Raw genomic sequence first — 14,411 nt, 5'->3', positions numbered from 1 at the left:
ATTTATCTTTTCAATCATCCCAAACTTTCAAATGAACTTTCTTGAGCTTTCTCGGTTCTCCTCATGATTACAGAAATATTATCAAATGATATCCCTTTGTTTTTTATTTTACTTTCATCTTTTTTTCATTCGGTGATAATTATCTAAAATTATGAAGACCTCCTGAGGCAAACTATTGTATAATCGATATTTATCAATGCCAATTTTGTCAATCAAATCAACTTGTCAATTGTAAGCAATTCAACTTTTGTTGTTGTTGATTAAAAAAGTCGACTTGATAAGTTTACTGATATTTTCAATTTGGCATTTAGCGTTTTGTTAAGGAGTAAATATAAGAATAAGATTCCATTGATAATCGAAGGATTCAGTTGCATATTCAAAGCCAATTTTCTTTGTCGCCTAAAAAATTGAAGTTCCAATAATATTCCATTATCATTACTCATGGGTCATTAGATAATGGTGGTGAAAAAATGGGCAAGAGAAAGTTGAGGGAAGATAAAAAGGTCACTAGACTTAGCAATCGGAATAGAAACCGATTATGTTAGGCTCAAAAATCATTTCAAGTTTTCAATTTAATATTTAAGAGCTAACATTTAAGCCTAGAACCAGTTTCGTAGTTAAATCAATGTATCATCATAAGGTGTCAAATATTGATGGAGCAACATTTAATAAATAGATTCAAATTGACTGAGTTTATTATTTAATTTCTGTAACATGCTTTAATTCATTTACATTTATTGAATTTAAATTTCTTTAAATGACGAGACAATACTAATGGGGCGATGGTTTACAATTTGTCCAATTTGTTCAACAGTTCGGACTTAATTAGTATTTCTTTACAAGAAATCTATAGATTTGAATTTTTTTAAAGTTCAAATAAAGATTGTATGTACTGCAAGATTAATGTTGTGTCCATTGAATAGACTTTATGTCGATTCCGTCTTGCAACATTTCCCACAAAGGACTCATATCTCGTAATCTTTGAACATGCTGAATACACCTTTCAACAGTGAAATCGATTTCGGCTTCAGTAGTAAATCGACCGATACCAAAGCGAATAGATGAATGAGCCAAATCTTCTTCTGCTCCGATGGCTCGTAAAACATAGGAAGGCTCTAATGATGCTGATGTACAAGCTGAGCCTGAAGAAAGTGAAATTTCTTTTAAGGCTACTAATAGACTTTCTCCTTCAACACAAGAAAAGGACATATTCACACAACCGGGATAACTACGCTCACGATCTCCATTTATAATGACTTCTGGGATATTTTCCGTTATCTTATTCACCAGTCTTTCTGAAAGCTTGCTGATGTATTGATGATCATATTCAAGTTCTTGGGCAGCAATTTTACAAGCAGATCCTAGGCCAACAGCTAATAAAGTTGGTACTGTTCCACTGCGCAATCCTCTTTCTTGACCACCACCACTTTGCAAGGCCTCAACTCGAACTCTCGGTCTACGACGAACAAAAAGAGCTCCGATCCCTTTAGGTCCATATAATTTATGGCCACTTATTGACATCAAGTCAATATTCATACTTTCAACATTTAATGGAATTTTGCCAACTGCTTGGGCTGCGTCTGTGTGGAAAAAGACTTTGTTTTTACGACAAATTGCTCCAATTTCGTTTATTGGTTGTATCACACCGATCTCATTGTTAACGGTCATTATAGAGACTAAAAGAGTATCCTTATTTATGGCCGATTCCAAATCTTTTAAATCGATTATACCAGACTGTTGAACTGGTAAATAAGTAATACTGAATCCATTATTTTCCAAATAACGACATGAATCCAAAACGCATTTGTGTTCAATTTGAGTGGTTATAATGTGATTCCTTTTATCTTTATAGAAATTTGCAACTCCTTTAATTGCAAGATTATTTGACTCAGTTGCTCCTGATGTGAAAACTATTTCCTTGGGATCTGCACCGATCAAGTTAGCAATATGAGCTCGAGACTCTTCAACTGCTTTTTCACTCTCCCAACCATAGGCATGAGTCCTAGAATGAGGATTTCCATAATAAGATGTCATGTATGGTAACATGGCATCTAGAACTCGAGGATCAATAGGTGATGTTGCTTGAACATCGAGATATAAAGGTCTCAACTGAGGAGTTTTCTTGGATGATCCTAAAAAAATAAAAAATGAAATGTTTAATCAACAAAATTCTTCAACTGAATAGCTTTGAAGCAATGTTTTAAACTTACCATCGGTACTTGAAGCACTTGCGTCTCGTTTGAAATTGTTATTCAATCCATATAAGTGTGGTGATAAGAACTTCGATGTTAATGATCTTGATAGTTTGTTCAAAGACATATTTAAATGTTTCTTTCAACGATTTAAAAATGAAGTTATACACCTGTGAAACTTTGATTTGAAATTTAAACCAATGAGCCCATTGATGACAAGATAAATCACAAAATCTGAAAATTATAAGATCATTTAGTTGAAATCAACAAACAGAGGAAAAATAAATAAAAAAGAGTGAAGCGATAATTTGATGTAAAGAGGTGAAAGATAGATCAGGAAATAAAAATAAACACAAATTACTTACGAAATTGACAGCAAGAATGAAAAATAACAGCAAACTCTACAGCTTTAATATAAGCAGCAAATTCTATCAGTAAACAATAAATAAAATCAACAATTAAATGAATAGGATTGTCGATTGAAACCACAAAAAATTTTGTCACCGATGATTATGTTCACAAAAGCAAAATAGAACGTAAATGAATTGCATCATGAACATGTGATACTAGCTAGACCGATAGATCGATAGTCTCATTCGATTATTTCCCTTGTAGACTTCACTTCGCTCAGACTTACTAAACTTACATTGGATCGTTTGAACTCTTGCGAACTCACAACGAATATGCTTTTAATTAGCAGCGAGCACGGTGATTAGGTGCGATTAAGAATCAATTATTCGTTCTGATATTTCCATTTCAAAGATGGCGGTTTGCAGATAGTTCTCTGAATTGGGCATGTCTAAGCATGGTTCATCCTGAATCCTGAAGAGGAGAGTTTTCATTAAATTTTTTGTCTTCAGTAAAGTAACTTAATTCCAATTTTTTCCTTTTTGATATTGATTTAATTTTTGATTGTTGTTTATTTTGTGGCAACAATTTTCTACATTTATTTTTCCAATGTAGTCTAGAATCAAGTTATCTATTACTGTTTACCAGTATTGTCCTACATCAAGGTCAACAATTATCATCATTTCGTTTTGTTTTTGTTTGTTTTGATTTTGTTTTTTTTTTGTTATATTATATTATTGTTCTTGTTGTTTTTGTATTCTTTTATATCTATCACTATTCCATTGCTTCGAAAGTATTTTTCGTCTCTCTATTTTTTTGCAAATCTACAGTAATACCTGGATACAACCTGAAAGGTCACAAATTAATTTATGCAAAAATAGGAAAGGTTAACTGTTTTTACTTGTGCAATCTTATATTATTATCTGCTTAGTGTACAAACGAGAAATGGAGCCAACCAGTCCATCATCATTATACCACCAGCAACATTACCAACAACAAGTTTCCTACCATGGTTATTCTCACGTTCAACAAAGTTCTCATCAAACTCAACACCATCATCCTTTCTCACCAAATTCATCTTCACCACAATCAACTAATTCTTCACAAATTCAAACCACCATTGGTGACTCTCCTGTGCGTATCGGTGATACCATTGCTCTTTTTGTGGCTCAAGGTAAATTTCAAGGTTTTTTAACTACTCTTGATTCAGTGGATGAAAGAGCTGCTGTTACCTGTGATGGTAATCTAACTGAGACGCCATCCAAGATGAGGGATTATCTCTATCGTATTTGTATTGCTGGTAAACATGAGGCTCAACAAGATTATCAAGAGGCTCGACTACGTGATTCCAGTAATGAAAATAAGCTAAACAAATTGAAAGCCTTTGCAACAGAGGAAAAACGTTTAAATGAGGCAGAAAATCGAGCTCAAAGAGGGGAAATTTTACATTATGGTGATGTTATACAATTGTTAAACATTAAAAACAATAAATATGTTACTGCATTTACAAAAATTCCTGCTCAACTAGATCCTTCTGCTTGGAGAGTTTCTCTGGATCGTGATGGAAATGACAATTCACATTTCCGTGTTACAGATTGTCTCAAATTTCGAGGTAACGGTGAACAGGTAACTTATGGGGATGAAATTTTTCTCGTTTCTGTGTCAGCAGGTCAACGTCTTCATGCTTCCAACAGAGAACATACCGATCACAAGGGTTGCTTTGAGGTCAACATTCACAATGCCTTAACAAGTTGGAAAATCCTTCTCTACTTAGATTACAGAGAAAATTTAGAAGGCTACCTGAAAGCCGGTGATGTTTTCCGTCTGTTTCACTCTGAATCAGCTCGATATTTAACCCTAGACGATCTAGAAGAAACAGGAAATAATGGTAAAAAGGTTGTATCACAAAAAGTGTTCCTTAGATATACCGCAAGAACGGAAGCAACGTCCGCAACCAGCTCTAAAGCTCTGTGGGAAGTTGAAATCCGTCAAGGTGAAGTGCCTCGAGGTGGATTAGCTCATTGGGACTCAACAATCAGATTCAAACATTTATCGACTGGGAAATATCTTGGACTAGCTCCTGATCCTACCGCTGAACCAGATTCAAATCAATGGTATCTTGTTCCATCATCAACATATGATGATAAAATTGAATTTCGCCTTCATCCAACTCGGGAAGTGAATATTGGTGATTGTGTTCCACATAAGTCTTTTGTTAGAATCCATAATCAACCAACCCGTACTTGGTTACATCATACAAATGACTTCTTCGATGAAAATCAAAAGAAAGAGAAAGAGCAAGTTGTTCTCTACATGTCTAAAGTAATTGCAAAGCAAAAAAATGGAAATAAAGAGGTTTTCCAGATAATTCCAGTTTCATTCTCAGAAGTTCGTGATCTTGATTTTGTCAACGATGCTCATCGTTTCCTGAAAACAGCTGTAGAAAAATTGAAAGATCATTCCTTGTCTGCTGCCGAAAGAAAAGTTCTTAAATCACTGCTTTTTGATTTAATGTTTTTTATCATTAACCAACCCAAAGATGAGTCAAAACCACAGCCACCAAGCACCTCATCGGTTATACCTGACCGAGATAGACAAAAGCTGGTGCGAGAACAAAAGCTTTTACAGATTATTTTTGAGCTTTTAGCTGCTCCGTTTGTTAAAAAAGATTCAATCCCTGACGACCCGGAGTACAATCGATATTTAGTTGAAATACTTCGCTATGCATACCGGATTCTTCAATTAAGTCAAAAAGACTATCGTAAAAATCAGGTGGAAATAAGTAAAAAATTTAGTTTCATAATTGGTCAAGTGGAGCATAAACAGACAGAAGAATCAGCTTTGGAAACCATAACAGTGTTGATCCAGGGTAATACTCAGTTTATGGAAGGTTTTGTTGGTGAAAATGAAATTAAATTATTTATATCACTTCTTAAAACACCCAAAGAAACCAAAAAAGAGAGTAAATCAAATATATTAGATTTACTGAAAAACCTATGTGTATGTGATGGTGAATCTGTCAAAACCCAAGAAAGTTTTTGTAAATGTCTGCTCTTTGAAAATCAAGATGCTTTGATTCACACTAAAATGGAGAACAATGAAGTCTACCTGTATCCAGATTCATCTCGTCCTGAATCAAAAATATCTCTCAAACAGTTGGTTTCCGATGCTAGAAGATCAAATCATGGAGAATCCAATGCTGAACAAATGCTTAAATACTATTGCAATCAATTGGATTTGTTTTGTGCCATGTGTTTCAAAAGACAATATGACGCCATTGGATATTTAAAAGATACAGAGAAACTAAGTATTGAATTGATTCATCAATGTATGGTTGACGAAGATTTACCGATAGAGTTGAGGGCAGTTTTTTGCCGTCTAATGCTTCATCTTCACGTTGATTGTAAGCCCAATGTAATGATACAACCAATCGAGTATGCTCGTGTTTGGGCTGATATACCGACACCCGAAGAGTTTGACAGTTACGATATTGTTGAAGCTAAATTGAAGGTTGGAGCTGATGGTGCTCGTAAAGAGACTCAAAATGCATTGGCAAATACTATTAATTTTGTTGAAAATTATCTTAAAATGGTTGGACAAGGAAATAAAGATTACATTAACAATCTAACCCTTGAAGTAATGAAATTGGTACGAAATTTAATGCTTTTTGGATTTTTTAATTTCAAAAAGTTGATCAATTTAAACAAAACAATATTGGACATTTTGAAAAAATCAGAGAAACTTGATGAACCAGATGAAAAGAATGAAAGTATCCCGAAAGGTTTAAGAGTAGTTGTCGAGAAAAAGATGGCAGAACATAAACAAGCACAAAGCATATCAAAGCCACCGTTAGGATCATTAGGATTAGGACCATCCATGGACATAAGATTAAACATCATAGAGATATTAAATTTTATTTATGACATAAGACTGGACTATCGGATAACATATATTTTGGTCCATTTTAAGGATCAAAGCCAAAACTTGTCTACACCGTTGAAAATATCCTCCGAAGATGTTGAAGCTATATTTGAAGATTCAAAGACTAACCTTGATGGATCAATGGGTTTCATATCAGTGAAAATATTATTAAGTTTCATCATTAACTCCATGGCATACTCATTAGTGTCTGGAGCAATGAAATTGTTGATAAGGGAATTTAAACAAAGAAAAGAGTTTCTCAATGCTTTGCGGCAAGTGCAATTGTTGATTAAAAAAGAGGATGTTCAAATTTATGAATATTTTCGCAAAGCTTTGGAAATTTTAAAGGAATACGTTGAAGAATCGGAAACTTGGGTTTACACCAAATCAAAAAGAGACGATGAAGATAAAATAAAGTCTGGTTTGCGTGATGAAGATCGCGATTTACCGTCACCTCCTTCCGGAATACCCAATTATCCTTTACTGATTGGTTCAAGCAAATCAAATTCACTTCTCCAAATCGATATTAAAGACGAACAGATAAAAAGGTATAATCGGGTTGACATAATTCTGCGAACTCTATCTTACTGTTGCCGTGATAGATCAACCAATAAAGCCAAGAAATTAGAGCAAAGTCTACTCCAATCAAGAGGATTGGTAAAGATTCTAGTCGATTTGTTGTCAATTAATTATGACGAGGTAATTAGAGCTGAAAAAGAGAGGAAAGAAAAAGCTATTTACTAGAATTTTCTCTCTCTCTCTCTTTCTGATTCCATCATCATTTTTCCACCACTATCAACACCACCATTATCATAATATGTATTAATTATTACATATTTGATGACATAACTTTTCCTTTCCCTTAACTTTATCCATTTTTCAATCTAATTTACTTTTTGTTTTTCTTCCTTTTTCTCTCTCAACCCTTAAACAGAATGATCATCACATAAAGAAAATCTTTGAACGAACACATGAACTCTTACAAGACTTTTGTTTCAATAATCCAACCAATCAAGAGGAGCTTTATGAACACTATGAAAGATTTCTCAAGCCAGAGGTAATCAAATTAACTCGTTGATGAGAATAAATTTTGTTTCCTTTAATCTTTACCATATCATGTTTATATAATTGTTCAATCCTGTTTCTCTCCTTTTCCTTTCTTTCCTGTTGCTTTCACAAAATAATAACCTTTTTCTTACATTGTTTTTTACCTCCACAGAAACTTGAGATGCAAACTTTAATGAGCATTTTCGTTAACAATGAGAAACTGTGCAATGAAATTAACGAAGAGGCAATTAGAAAATGTGTCAATTTTATTATTTCTCAAGGCAAAAAAACATATTTCCTTGATTTCCTGTTAACCATTGTTAAGTCTGAAGGAAAAGCTTTGCCCAATGTGCAAGCCAAAATTTTGAATGAACTCAAATTTCACAAGGAGGACATTTTTGACTGGGATGGAGGTGAAAAAATACGAGAATTAATGAGATCAATGATGTCTACGAAAGCGGATAAAGAAGGTGAATTATGGTTTCACATTAAACTAATAGACTTATTGGCTGCCTGTACAGAGGGTAAAAACAAAAACAATGAGAAAGATTGTGCTGGATTATGTCCATTTGATTATATTGCTCACATCATTGAGGACAACAATTGTACACCGCGAGTTAAAGAAGCTTATTGTCGATTGTTGACCAACTCGTATATTGAGACGGAAATTCACCAAGAAGAGATAAGCCGTTCATCTAAAATGTCCAAATTGATTGGTAATTTAATTGATGATATTAGGAAAACATTGACCGAAGTAACTGAACCCAAATCAACATTGGATCATGAATGGACTTCTTACTTTTCTCGTGGATTTCTTTACATGATTAGAGCTTTTATAACTTCATCAAATGCTGCAAGTGTAAGTTAATTTGCACAATTTAACGCAAAGTTTATGTTATTAAGATTAATTTCTTACATTTATGAAAAATAATGTCTTTCCATTTCCTTTTTTATTTTATACACTTTTTCACAGTCAGCAGAAACCATCAAAAACTTGGGAGAATTAGTTAATCAAAGATTCGTTGTGCCGGAGAATATTGAGCAAAAGTTGAAGAAAGAAATTCGTGAAACCATGGAAATATTATCTAAATTAGGCGATAGAAGTGCATCTTTAAATGTAGATGTTGCTAAATTTGCATCTGCTTGGCAGAAAAAATTAGGCAAGTCTTTGATCTTAATAACCATTTTTGATTGAGACTTCAATTTTACTTGACAAAACATTAATCATTTTCTTGTCTCCTTATTTAGCTCGAGAAACATCTCATTCCGAGTCTGATCAACAGCGAGCTAATTTATCGAAAGAACCTCCAAAGGTTCAAATAAGTTCAGCACCTAATGACAAAAACAATCAATCGATATCAACTAATGATGAAACAAAAACTCCACCGACACCTCCAGCTCGAAAGCGACCGCCTCGTCTTCAATTAAATGGAACTGAATCAACATCTTCTTCATCAAATGATCTACCATTATTGTCCCAGCAACATTATCAACAACAGCAGGAAACAAGTGATCAATTCAATCTACCTTTATCTTCATCTCTGAAAGATGACATTGTTCAATCAAATTGGAAAAATTTAATAGATGAACAAAGAACCGAGTTAGAGCCTAAAATTAAAGCTGAATTATCCGTATTGATTGATGTCTTCTATCAACCTGCGGCTCTATTTCCTATTGATACTCAAATGCACCATAAACTGTTCTCAGGCCTTTTCATTAGTCATCTTATTCAACATATCTTAGCTCTTGTTATGTATGGAACCAAAGAACAAATTAAAACTGATGAAAAAGTCATCATACAGACATTACAAATTTTAACAGAGCTTGTCATTGATGATAAAACGAATCAGGTAAATATTGTTACACATTCATTTGTCTTCCATCTTTTCAATCTATCTCTAAAATCATTCCTTAATTGCTACACTATCTTGATATCTCACTAATGACAAGTAATTAAATCAACTTACCATTTCACTTGATTTTCCTTCTACTTTTACTAATAATGCTGACCAATTTTTTCAAGGAGCTTCCTGAGCCTACTGAATACGAGCTCAGCCTTGAAGCCAAGGTAAATCTTGTTAATACAATACTGATTAGTTTTGTAAAAAAAATTGTCTCGTTAACGAAAAAATTGCATGATAAACTTCAATTTTCATTTACTTTTGTTTCTTATTTCATCTTGAACTTTAATTTGAAAAAACATAAAGACTTTTAATGGTTCATTTTATTATCTCAAAATATTTTTATTTATTTATAAGTACAATTCGTTTATCATTTATCATACTTTGTATCAAAAACATTATTTAATATTTACTCTTTTCTCTTTTACCTGATTTTAGGCTGAAAGTTTAAGACTGCAACTTAAAGAGCGCTACTTTGGACCGGCTAACAACAATTCAACAACAAATAGCAATCAAGATAACAAACCATATCCAACATCATCATCATCATTACCATCTCAAAATTCACGAAGCTCTAAAGACTTACGTTTTATACAAAATGAATTGAATGCTCTGGGCGCTCCTAAAATTGTTGTTGAAATTATAATGAGAAATCCAAATGAAAACATCTTTATATATGCCATTAAGTTTGGTAAAGCACTTCTTAATGATGGTAATGAAAATATTCAGAAGAGTTTCTACAAGGAAATACAAAATGGATCTGAAAAGTTCATAAAAAATTTTTACGATCGCATGGTCATAGCTCAAAAGGCATACAAAACTGGCTTCAAAAGTCAACTTTTTGCCAAAAGCCCTTCAACACCGAGCAAAACATTACTTGAACGCGACGCTACTCCTGTGACGGAATTTCCTATGCCACCTCCTCTTCCTTCTGTTTCACCTTCCCCTCGAGCTGTTGCAAACATTTTGAATTCTGGCAAAGTCACAGAGGACAAAGAGAATCAGTTAAATAGCGCAATTGCTGCTACAGAATCAGGATATAAAGTTTTATCCAACAAACCTTTAGGAACTTTCGTGGAACCCAGTTTTCAAGATGAAGACTTTCTTAACTTGCGAACTGAGTCTCATGGAAGTGGAAGTATTACTCCAAATACATTTGCAGCTATGATAAGCCACCAATTGGCTCCTTGTAAAAAGTCTAAGCTTCCACCCGAAGTAACCATCATGGAAGAAATTCTTGAATTTCTTAGGCTTTTATGTGAAAATCATTATAGAGAAATGCAAGATTTACTTCGAAATGATAAAAAGAAGGATCAAAATCTGGTTGCAGAAACATTTAAGTTCCTAATCAAACTATGTGGCTCTCATAAGACTAAAACAATTGATGGTAATTATCTGAATGAAGAAAATGTTGGATTATTCAATCAAACGGTCAAAACACTAATTGAATACTGTCAAGGTCCATGTCATGAGAATCAAAACTGCATAGCTAAATGTGAAAGCAATGGAATTGAATTTATCATTGAGTTGATAAAAAATCGAGCTGAACTTGATAGCAAATACATGGAAGATGTTCGCTCACTCAAGATTAACGCATCGAAATTGCTCCTTGCTATTATCGAATCCAGATCAGATATTGATTTTGCCGAGATTGTGGCCAAAATTGTAAGTGCTAATCTCATCCATCACTCTTGTGAGATCTATCAAAAGTATAAAAAATATATGGAGACGGAAGCACATCGTGGTAACCCATCAGCTCTCAAAGACGGCGAGGAATCTGAAGAGGTCAAGGAAATTGAAGTTGGCCACAATATTTACATTTTATGCCACCAATGCCAAAGATATTCGGTTGAGTTGAATGAGCAAATCAATCATGAACAGCAACAGGAGGATTGTCGCGATGCTATTGCTTTCTTTCAAAAGAAAACTGCTCAAGTTGAAGTTGTTCGTCGTGATAGTCCAGAACAGCGTGTTGAATTCATTGTTTTCGCAGTCCCGGAACAATGTCATTTCCTAACTGAAGAAACAAAGAAAAAGGTTCTTCATCGCACAGAAATGGACGAAAAGGCACGTTCAAAAGTCCCCGACTTTTTCCGCCAAGTTGATAATCTTCAAGCAGAAATGGAATGGCAACGTGACTTACAGTCTACAAAACGTCTTTCTCATGCTATATCACGATACATGTCCAAATGGGGCTCTCTTTCATTCCAATTGGCCGTTTTATTAAACATAATAGTTATCTGTTACTATCCTTTTGGTGAAACTCCAATTGAACTTGATTATCGTTCCTATTTAGCTTGTCTGGTTGTCGGTCTTTGGTTGTATCTTTTTGGTACTCATAAAAGATCCCTTGATTTAGTATTTGACGGAACATTTCGGTTAACTGTTGTCCTCACTACATGGCTTTTAATTCATACCACTGGACCTCAATCTGTGATTTACATTTGTGGCATATTAGACATTATTATCACTGTTGTCTATCTATTCAGTTTCATCATCAATCGTGGTTATAGACGAGGTTGGCGTATGATATTAATGGACTATGAAATGATTTATCATTGTGTTTACCTTGCATTTTGTACTCTTGGCTTATTTCATCCACTCTTTTATTCTGCTCTCTTACTTCATGTCATTTACCAAGAGGAGACACTTCGCAATGTTATCCGTTCTGTAACACGAAATTCAAAGTCACTTCTTCTCACCTGTCTTTTAGCTCTCATCTTGATACACATTGCAGCCGTTTTTGGTTATCTTTACTTCAATCTTGACTTTCGTCGGGAATATGTTCCTCAAGATACGGTTGAAGACACTTCAGCAACTGAATACTCATGTAAAACTCTATTCCAATGTCTCATCACCACAATCAACTATGGTTTACGTTCAGGTGGTGGAATTGGAGATGTTTTACGATCGGCTTCTTCAGAAGAGAGCCTATATTATGGAAGAGTCATCTATGAATTATTCTTCTATTTCTTTATCAATGTTATCGTTCTTAACCTGTTCTTTGGTATTATCATTGACACTTTTGCAGATCTCAGACAAGAGAAGCAAAAGAAGGAAGACATTTTGAGAAACACTTGTTTCATTTGTGGCCTTCCTCGAGCTGATTTTGACAACCGAGCCGGTGTCTCGTTTGAAAGTCACATTGCTCGAGAACATCATATGTGGCATTATCTGTATTTTATGATACTCTTACGAACAAAGCCTAAGACTGAATTTACTGGACCTGAAACCTATGTTTATAAGTTGATGGAGAAAAATGATTGGACTTGGTTCCCAATTCGGAAGGCAATGTCACTCGAAGGATCTGATTCAGAAATGCAGCTTGAATTTTTCCGAGCTCCAGAAAGATTTGCCTATTCCCGTGAACTAGACTCTCAAGGTTTACCCAATTCAAGAGATCCCATGACTCTTCTTACTCCCTGTTGAAGGAATTAACGAAAAGAAGAAACAAATTAATCATAATCAACAAATTAACGTATTAGTGATACATTCTTATTTGAAAATTTAATTTTCCAAAATGATTTCCTGATGAAATTTTCAAGGCACACAAGGTGTAAATGGCACCAAAAAAACAATTTAACCAATTGTTGATGAATGGATCAATGAAAGCAACTGCACAATATAGTTATTACTGATATTATTAATACCAGAATATTATCGTTATTGACTAGCTTAATGAAAATAATCTGTGTATTGTTCAAAGTGTAATAATGTTTATTCATAATCAATTGTTAACAACGAATGTAACCCATTGAATCATTGCCGACTAGAACACTTAGTTTAAATCAATTAGACAAAAAAAAAGAGGAACACAAAATATTCATTTATAAATATATTCTCATGTGTAAAAAAGTGCAAGTCTAATATATCAAACTGCAATCAATTGTTTCAATGGGTTGATTCATTGTGAGAGAAACTAAATGCATTATATTCAACTGTTAAACATTTTTTTTGTTACCAATTCCTTAATTATCATTCCAATCAATCCCGTTGTCCCATTTTGAATCCTTTTGGTCACAGATATAAGTCATCCTCATTTCCCTGCAATTAATAGACAAAGAAAAACCCAATTTTTGAATTGAGTTTAATTTGCAATTGACTGTAAACCAAAAAACAAATGATTTGTTGAGCTTATTTTACTAAAACAAACCTAAATAATCAAAGAGTTAAAATTAAAATATGCTCAAAAAACAAAATTAGATTTATGTAATTTCTGATGAAAAAACAACACATGAACTTAACTACAATAAAGCAGAGTGATTTGTTTGCCATTAAATCAGCTAATATTTTTTATTGTTACAATGAATCGAGAAAGAAATACGAAATTCAATGACAATTCGAGATATAAAACCATCATGAGTCTAATAAGTCAAATGAGTGTTAGAGTCTGAGTAAAAAGATTAATCTTAATAACCTGAATTTACCGAGTTAATCCGTTTACAAATGATTAATTATTGAACACATTGAAAGTCAACAATAGATTTGCATGAAATATTGAAAATGTATTCTATCTGTAAGTCTACCTTTTAAATCTTAATCAACCTACACATTACCAATCAGTTTACCAATGTTTCCATGTTGCCATTAATCCACCACTTAAATGAACAGTAGCGTTAATTAATCTTGAATCTTAAGAAACTAATTGTGATTTAAAAGATAACAATGATCAGACAAACCAGTAATCACAGTGAAACTAAAGTTGACTCAGGTTAGTGAATCAATGAAAAACAATGGATTAACATAATCATAATATTATTGTAAGTATGACTTCTAACAATTAGAAATCAATAAAAGGAATTAAAAATTTGTAACTCGCAAAACGTTGATTACAATACTGTATTGTTATTGTTTAATGAAGTTACCTTGAGACTAAATGGAACAACAATGAATAACAATCAATCTAATCAACATTGAGACATTAAGATGGACCCAAATCAATTGTAAAAGGCAGTTCCAACTCTTATGGTGATTAAAAGATGTTGTTTGTCAAGAGTTTGCC

The 14,411-nt window shown here is 33.5% G+C and overlaps 2 protein-coding genes across 2 annotated transcripts; one reads left to right on the top strand and one right to left on the bottom strand.

The window, feature by feature from the left end:
* Positions 1–664: 664 nt before the first annotated feature.
* On the bottom strand, positions 665–2,711 carry LOC107363592 (cysteine desulfurase). Its single transcript, XM_015930830.3, has 3 exons — positions 2,558–2,711; positions 2,211–2,426; positions 665–2,132 (listed from the first exon to the last, which is right to left on the bottom strand). The coding sequence occupies exons 2-3, from the start codon at positions 2,317–2,319 to the stop codon at positions 901–903; spliced, it is 1,341 nt and encodes a 446-aa protein (XP_015786316.1). The 5' UTR covers positions 2,320–2,426; positions 2,558–2,711; the 3' UTR covers positions 665–900.
* Positions 2,712–3,009: 298 nt separating this feature from the next.
* Positions 3,010–13,686, top strand: Itpr (Inositol 1,4,5,-trisphosphate receptor). The gene is made up of 6 exons (XM_015930829.3): positions 3,010–7,160; positions 7,396–7,518; positions 7,681–8,367; positions 8,482–8,668; positions 8,757–9,358; positions 9,848–13,686. The coding sequence occupies exons 1-6, from the start codon at positions 3,486–3,488 to the stop codon at positions 12,836–12,838; spliced, it is 8,265 nt and encodes a 2,754-aa protein (XP_015786315.2). The 5' UTR covers positions 3,010–3,485; the 3' UTR covers positions 12,839–13,686.
* Positions 13,687–14,411: the final 725 nt, after the last annotated feature.

This window comes from Tetranychus urticae, chromosome 2, assembly GCF_039701765.1.
Source record: "Tetranychus urticae isolate SD_2017Ah chromosome 2, NJAU_TeUrti_SD_1.0, whole genome shotgun sequence".
Taxonomy (NCBI): Eukaryota; Metazoa; Arthropoda; class Arachnida; order Trombidiformes; family Tetranychidae; genus Tetranychus; species Tetranychus urticae.
This window is presented reverse-complemented; position numbering and strand designations above follow the sequence as displayed.

Bases quoted from the DNA above. Each gene is read 5' to 3' on its own strand.
- LOC107363592 (XM_015930830.3), bottom strand. From the start codon at position 2,319: ATGTCTTTGAACAAACTATCAAGATCATTAACATCGAAGTTCTTATCA. The intron at 2,133-2,210 runs GTAAGTTTAAAA...TTATTTTTTTAG, and splicing joins AAGTGCTTCAAGTACCGATG to GATCATCCAAGAAAACTCCT.
- Itpr (XM_015930829.3), top strand. From the start codon at position 3,486: ATGGAGCCAACCAGTCCATCATCATTATACCACCAGCAACATTACCAA. The intron at 8,368-8,481 runs GTAAGTTAATTT...ACTTTTTCACAG, and splicing joins CTTCATCAAATGCTGCAAGT to TCAGCAGAAACCATCAAAAA. The intron at 8,669-8,756 runs GCAAGTCTTTGA...CTCCTTATTTAG, and splicing joins TGCTTGGCAGAAAAAATTAG to CTCGAGAAACATCTCATTCC.